The sequence below is a fragment of the Homarus americanus genome, unplaced genomic scaffold, assembly GCF_018991925.1.
Source record: "Homarus americanus isolate GMGI-L3 unplaced genomic scaffold, GMGI_Hamer_2.0 scaffold23153, whole genome shotgun sequence".
Taxonomy (NCBI): domain Eukaryota; kingdom Metazoa; phylum Arthropoda; class Malacostraca; order Decapoda; family Nephropidae; genus Homarus; species Homarus americanus.
Window position 1 is genome coordinate 402 of NW_024723786.1, and position 7,790 is coordinate 8,191.

General features: G+C 43.5%; 1 protein-coding gene across 1 annotated transcript; it reads right to left on the reverse strand.

The window, feature by feature from the left end:
- Positions 1–548: 548 nt before the first annotated feature.
- On the reverse strand, positions 549–6,531 carry LOC121863706 (rho family-interacting cell polarization regulator 1-like). Its single transcript, XM_042362442.1, has 3 exons — positions 6,424–6,531; positions 1,207–1,443; positions 549–1,028 (listed from the first exon to the last, which is right to left on the reverse strand). Exons 1-3 carry the CDS (start codon positions 6,529–6,531, stop codon positions 549–551), a joined length of 825 nt encoding a protein of 274 aa, XP_042218376.1.
- Between the last annotated feature and the right edge of the window lie 1,259 nt (positions 6,532–7,790).

Here is a 7,790-nt window from a genome sequence, read left to right on the forward strand (position 1 = left end):
ACATGGTCAGGACTTGATGTGTCTTGTAGCTGTAGTGGTGATACGTGGTCAGGACTTGATGTGTCTTGTAGCTGTAGTGGTGCATGGTCAGGACTTGATGTGTCTTGTAGCTGTAGTGGTATGGCAGGACTAGGTGTCTTGTAGCTGTAGTGGTGATACATGGTCAGGACTTAATGTGTCTTGTAGCTGTAGTGGTGATACGTGGTCAGGACTTGATGTGTCTTGTAGCTGTAGTGGTGATACATGGTCGGGACTTGATGTGTCTTGTAGCTGTAGTGGTGATACATGGTCAGGACTTGATGTGTCTTGTAGCTGTAGTGGTGATACATGGTCAGGACTTAATGTGTCTTGTAGCTGTAGTGGTGATACGTGGTCAGGACTAATGTGTCTTGTAGCTGTAGTGGTGATACATGGTCAGGACTTAATGTGTCTTGTAGCTGTAGTGGTGATACGTGGTCAGGACTTAATGTGTCTTTAGAGCTGTAGTGGTGATACGTGGTCAGGACTTGATGTGTCTTGTAGCTGTAGTGGTGATACGTGGTCAGGACTTAATGTGTCTTGTAGCTGTAGTGGTGTGATACGTGGTCAGGACTTGATGTGTCTTGTAACTGTAGTGGTGATACATGGTCAGGACTTAATGTGTCTTGTAGCTGTAGTGGTGATACATGGTCAGGACTTAATGTGTCTTGTAGCTGTAGTGGTGATACATGGTCAGGACTTGATGTGTCTTGTAGCTGTAGTGGTGATACGTGGTCAGGACTTGATGTGTCTTGTAGCTGTAGTGGTGATACGTGGTCAGGACTTAATGTGTCTTGTAGCTGTAGTGGTGATACATGGTCAGGACTTGATGTGTCTTGTAGCTGTAGTGGTGATACGTGGTCAGGACTTAATGTGTCTTGTAGCTGTAGTGGTGATACATGGTCAGGACTTAATGTGTCTTGTAGCTGTAGTGGTGATACATGGTCAGGACTTGATGTGTCTTGTAGCTGTAGTGGTGATACGTGGTCAGGACTTGATGTGTCTTGTAGCTGTAGTGGTGATACATGGTCAGGACTTAATGTGTCTTGTAGCTGTAGTGGTGATACATGGTCAGGACTTGATGTGTTCCTAGCTGTAGTGGTGACACATGTCAGGACTTGATGTGTCGTGTAGCTGTAGTGGTGACATGGTCAGACTTAACACGTGTCTTGTAGTCAGTGGTGATACATGGTCAGGACTTAATGTGTCTTGTAGCTGTAGTGGTGATACATGGTCAGGACTTAATGTGTCTTGTAGCTGTAGTGGTGATACATGGTCAGGACTTGATGTGTCTTGTAGCTGTAGTGGTGATACGTGGTCAGGACTTGATGTGTCTTGTAGCTGTAGTGGTGATACATGGTCAGGACTTAATGTGTCTTGTAGCTGTAGTGGTGATACATGGTCAGGACTTGATGTGTCTTGTAGCTGTAGTGGTGATACATGGTCAGGACTTAATATGTGTCTTTTACCATACACAATTCCACCATCACAAGGACTCTGGAACCTAAGCTAACCTAACCAAACCTAACCAAACCTAACCAAACCTAACCAAACCAAACCTAACCTAACCAAACCTTACTGTGACCATCAATAAAACATGTACACTCGACAACATCTGGGAACAACTTGTGGGTGACTATTATAATACATTGACTTATACATTAAAACTAACACAAATGTATATAATAAAATACAAAGGAAATACTCATGTTATGGTTAAGACTCTTCGGTGTTCACTTGACTGGGTTTTGGTTTAGTTATTTATATATTTATATTTAATTTACACATTATTTTATCCCTGGACGAGTTGGCTGGATATTGGGGGAACTCGAGCGTGTGAGTCGCTACTGAGGTTACTGTCTATATACTCTACAGTGAACCCTCCATATAACGGACTTTTCTCACCATATAACGGACTTTTCTCACCATATAACGGACTTTTCTCACCATATAACGGACTTTTCTCACCATATAACGGACTTTTCTCTCCATATAACGGACTTTTCTCTCCATATAACGGACTTTTCTCTCCAGATAACGGACTTTTCTCACCATATAACGGACTTTTCTCACCATATAACGGACTTGTCTCCATATAACGGACTTTTATCTCCATATAACGGACTTGTCTCCATATAACGAACTTCTCCCTCCATATAACGAACTTCTCCCTCCATATAACGAACTTCTCTCTCTCCATATAACGGACTTCTCTCTCCATTAACGGACTTCTCCTTATAACGGACTTTTCTCTCCATATAACGAACTTTCTCTCCATATAACGGACTTTTCTCACCATATAATCCGTTAGATGGAGGTTTCACATCTAATAGAACTTCGATATAGCGGACCTTCCTCTCCGTATACAGTGTAATTCAGTAAATAGAGCTCTCACTGTATTGTAAATCCGGTAACTCTTGAATAAACAGACGGATTTATTTCAGCTTTCACAGGGACGTTAACCCCCCCAAGAGCTCCAGTGGGATTGATTTTAATTGTTATTCGATTGATATTGACGATTACGGCGGCTGTCTCACCAAATCCCGGCCAATTGGTTCAAAATATCGTAATCGAATATAACGCTTATCCGAATTTATGTGAAGTGGGACACGCTTTGGGATTCACCTGAAGATTAGACAACCTAACCTAACCTAACCTCACCTAACCTATCCTAACCTAACCTAACCTCACCTCACCTCACCTCACCTCACCTCACCTCACCTCACCTCCTCACCTCACCCTAACCCAGCCCAGCTTATTTCCTTGATGATTGAACACTTTGGCTCTATCGCTGGGGGTGTTTGGGATAGGTTATTCAGGGTGTTTGGTTGGGATAGGTTAGCTTCAGAGGTGTTTGGTTGGGATGTGTTAGCTTCAGGGTGTTTGGGATGGGATGTGTTAGCTTCAGGGTGTTTGGTTGGGATAGGTTAGCTTCAGGGTGTTTGGTTGGGATGTGTTAGCTTCAGGGTGTTTGGTTGGGATGGTTAGCTTCAGGGTGTTTGGTTGGGGAGGTTAGCTTCAGGTTGGTTGGGATAGGTTAGCTTCAGGGTGTTTGGTTGGGATGTGTTAGCTAGGGTGTTTTGGTTGGGATGTGTTAGCTTCAGGGTGTTTGGTTGGGATGTGTTAGCTTCAGGGTGTTTGGTTGGGATAGGTTAGCTTCAGGGTGTTTGGTTGGGATAGGTTAGCTTCAGGGTGTTTGGTTGGGATGTGTTAGCTTCAGGGTGTTTGGTTGGGATAGTTAGCTTCAGGGTGTTTGGTTGGGATAGGTTAGCTTCAGGGTGTTTTGGTTGGGATAAGTTAGCTAGGATGTTTGGTTGGGATAGGTTAGCTTCAGGGTGTTTGGTTGGGATAGGTTAGCTTCAGGGTGTTTGGTTGGGATAGGTTAGCTTCAGGGTGTTTGGTTGGGATAGGTTGAGACGGGCTAGCATAAGGAGGTTTAATCTTCAGGTGAAATAAACAAGGGTGTCTAATCTTCAGGTGACATAAGCTAGGGTGTCTAATCTTCAGGTGATGTTAGGGCGAATCAATTACCCCTTGCTAATGTACGAGCTGTGACCTTCTTAGTGCCGTGGAAGCTTCCGTGTTAAGAATGCCAGAGTTTCACTTCCTGGGAGAACTCAGTCGTCTGATTAATATTGTACTAATGTCTCTCTCTCTCTCTCTCGCTCTCTCTCTCTCTCTCTCTCTCTCTCTCTCTCTCTGACCTTTATATTTCAGTTAATTGCCCATGAACAACTCCCCCTTGTACCATGATATAAACTGAGGTCTCATGAGGCGTGATACGTTATATTCATGGCCTCTCATTACCTCTCATGGCCGACAACTTATTGGGACCAAATTCCTCTGTTGAACATTTTACATTGAGTACCGTCAACCTACCTCTCCTGTGTGTTCTTTCTTTTCTTTCGTCTTTCTTTCGTTCTTTCTTTCTTTCTTTTCTTTCTTTCTTTCTGTCTTTTTATCTTAATTTCCTTCCTGCCTTCCATCCTACTTATTATTATTATTATTATTATTATTATTATTATTATTATTATTATTATTATTATTATTATTATTATAACGTAAATAATTATATCTACTGATGTCAAAGGCACAGTTTAGGCACTAGTATGATAGGGACCACTAGCATTGGGGCCCGTTAGGACCAGAACCACTAAGTCTGGGGCCCACTAGGACTGGGTCATTATTCTAACACCTAAACTGGCATTATAATTGGTATCTATTAGCTGTTAAAGGAATGCCCATTAAATTGGCCTCCATTAAAACTGGCACCTGTTAAAACGTCACCTTTTAGTAGTGGCGCTTATTAAGACTGGTTCCTATTAGAAATGCTATTAAGACCCCCCTTCCCATTTAGGCAGATTGAAGGGGGGGGGTGTCAGCTGTGATTGACCCTGAAGGAGGTGGTCCAGGAGTCAGGTAAAAGGTCAACCCTGGCAAGAGAGACGCTATGAAAGGCCGCTGCCGAGGTACTTACTCAGACAGAATGTCAACAAACAATTGGTGGACCTGAAACATTTTACAAAGTCTTCAACGGTGACAGTTTTTATTTCCTATTTTAATTTGTATTTATTTATTTATATATTTATTTTTTTTACGATGGATTTTGCTCTAACGTAAATATGGTGCGGGAAATAATAAACTGGTGTACTTGAGATAGCTGCTGTGGGTCTATTTATTTATGGTAAATACAAGTGGTTGGAGGACTAACAATGATGATATACTGTTAATGATGTCAGGTCAGGTCAGGTCAGCCGAGGTGTCTACTTTCCAGGTTGGTTAGCGTTAAGGTGGTTAATCATCAGGATAAGGTTAGGTTAGGTTAGGTTAGGTTAGGTTAGGTTAGGTTAGGTTAGGTTAGGTTAGGTTAGGTTAGCGTTAAGGTGGTTAATCTTCAGGTGAACTACACAAGGTTATGGAAAAATCAATTGTGTTCTAGTCCCCCAGACGGGCATGTGTGTGCGTGTGTAATAATAATAATAATAATAATAATAAACGGTTTATTAATAGAGTTGCGGCCGGTGGCTGAAAATATACAGACTTACATTTGATTTAGACATAATGATATAATATACGTTGAATACATTTTTGTTTGTTGTGTGTGTGTGTAGTAATAATAATAAATAATAATAATAATAATAATAATAAATAATAATAATAATATATAATAATAATAATAATAATAATAATAATTCCAATTAACTGTTTATTGAAAGAGCATGGCAGCCGGAAGGCTGAAAATATCGAGTTACATGGGGGAATGGGTCTCTTGATTGACAAATAATATACAAGTAACATAAGTGATACATATATGATATATAATAACTAGGTGGGGAGAAGGTTATACTACAGGGCATTTCAACATAGGGACAGTACAAAAAGGTAAGATTGACTGGTAGTGAATACACTGGTTGATTACGAGTTATTGATAATTTTTACAATGGTTGGGACTGGGCTGTTCTTATAGCGATCAGTTCGTGCTCGTATGGGCTAGATGCGGTAGTAGTGTCGAACAGCAATTCTCGGAAGGATCTCCGGGTGGTAATGAGGCGGTGTCGAGGATGGTGCAGAAGCTTCTCACCAAATTTGCAGATGAGGTCATGGTGATGGTCAGAAGAGCCGAGGAGGGGCAGTCTGTTGAGCTTTGATATGTGGAGTAGGAAGGGGAGAATAATCTTGCATGCCGTCTTTTGCAATTTTCCTAGTTGTTTACGTTTATTATTAGTATGTATGTATGTATGTATGTATATTGTATGTATGTATGTATGTATGTATGTATGTATGTATGTATGTATGTATGTATGTGGATGTGAGTTAGTTGCCCCGTCCAATATTGATTCTCGATGTGTAGGTGTTGCTGAGACTCCAATACCCAAGTGTAGCCTTTGTGGCCTGCCGACTGGGCTTCCTTCCACTTCCTCTCTCGTGCCTGAGTCTGTGTTCAGGCGGGAAGCAAAAATAGTCTCTCTCTCTCTCTCTCTCTCTCTCTCTCTCTCTCTCTCTCTCTCTCTCTCTCTCTCTCTCTCTCTCTCTCTCTCTCTCTCTCAACCACTTCCTATTTTTCACACAATATTGCTTTCCACTGTGGCCAAAGCTTTTGAAAATACATCAGTGAATTTTGTTTCAGTATTCAGGTATGTGTGTGTGTTTCTGTGTGTGTGTGTGTGTGTTTCTGTGTGTGTGTGTGTGTGTGTGTGTGTGTGTGTGTTTCTGTGTGTGCGTGTGTGTGTGTTTCTGTGTGTTCGTGTGTTCCTGTGTGTGTGTGTGTATTTCTGTGTGTGCGTGTGTGTGTGTTTCTGTGTGTGCGTGTGTGTGTGTTCCTGTGTGTGTGTGTATATTTCTGTGTGTGTGTGTGTGTGTGTGTGTGTGTTGTGTTGTGTTGTGTTGTGTTCGGATTATATTTGCTATGGGATATAGGTGTGGTCTCCATGTAGCCAAGGTGTGGTCCCCATGTGTGGGTGTGGTCTCCATGTAGCCAAGGTGTGGTCCATGTAGCCAAGGTGTGGTCTCCATGTAGCCAAGGTGTGGTCTCCATGTAGCCAGGCAGGTAGTAAGTGGTATAGCGTGGCACTAGGGTAAGGCAGCACTGGTGGTGATAACTCAGCTCGGTAGGCCTCACGGTGTAATGATCACCACTCACTACAGCCTCTGTTGAACACCTGTACTTTACATCTCTTTAATAACAGCCCTTTGTCCGTATGTATGTATGTATGTATGTATGTATGTATGTATGTATGTATGTATGTATGTATGTACAGTATGTATGTATTACAGTATGTATGTATGTATGTATGTGTGATAATATGTGTTTATATAATATGGATAGGGTATATGAATTGCGGATATGAGGATTGGGGCCCGTTTGGGTTGCATATATATGAGATTTGGGGCCCTTGAACCCAGCCCACACTACCTACACCCACACTAACCCATCCCACAAACCCACACCACTAACCCATATCCCACACAAACCCACATCCACGCTAACCACACCCCCACTAACCCACACCCACACAAACCGCACACAAACCCACACCCACACAAACCCACACACACAAACCCACATCATACAAACCCACCCCTAACACACATCCCACAAACCCCACACCCACAAACCCCACACCCCACACAAACCCACACCCCACACTAACCCATATCCCACACAAACCCACATCCCACACAAACCCACATCCCACAAACCCACACCCACCAACCCACACCCACGCAAACCCACCCCCACACTAGCCCACACCCCACACTAGCCCACATCCCACACTAACCTACACCCCACTAACCCACATCCCTGAAACCCACACCCACACAAAACCCACACACACAAACCCCACCCCACACACAAACCACCCACACAAACCCTACCAGCATACCAACCCACATCCCACACACAAACCCACACCCCACAAGCCCACCCCACAGCCCACACACACACAAACCCACACCACACACAACCCCACACCCCAGACCCCACATCCCACACAAACCCACACACACAACCACCCCACACTTACCCACACCCCTTACCCCACACACACACACAAACCCACAGCGTACACAAACCCACATCCCACAAACCCACACACCCCACACAAACCCACACAAACCCACACCCCACACAAACCCCACCCCACACAAGCCCACACACAAACCCCACCCCTTACTCCCCTTACTCACCCCCACACTTACTCACCCCACACTACACCCACACACAAACCCACACCCCACACACAAACCCACACACGCCACACAAACCCACC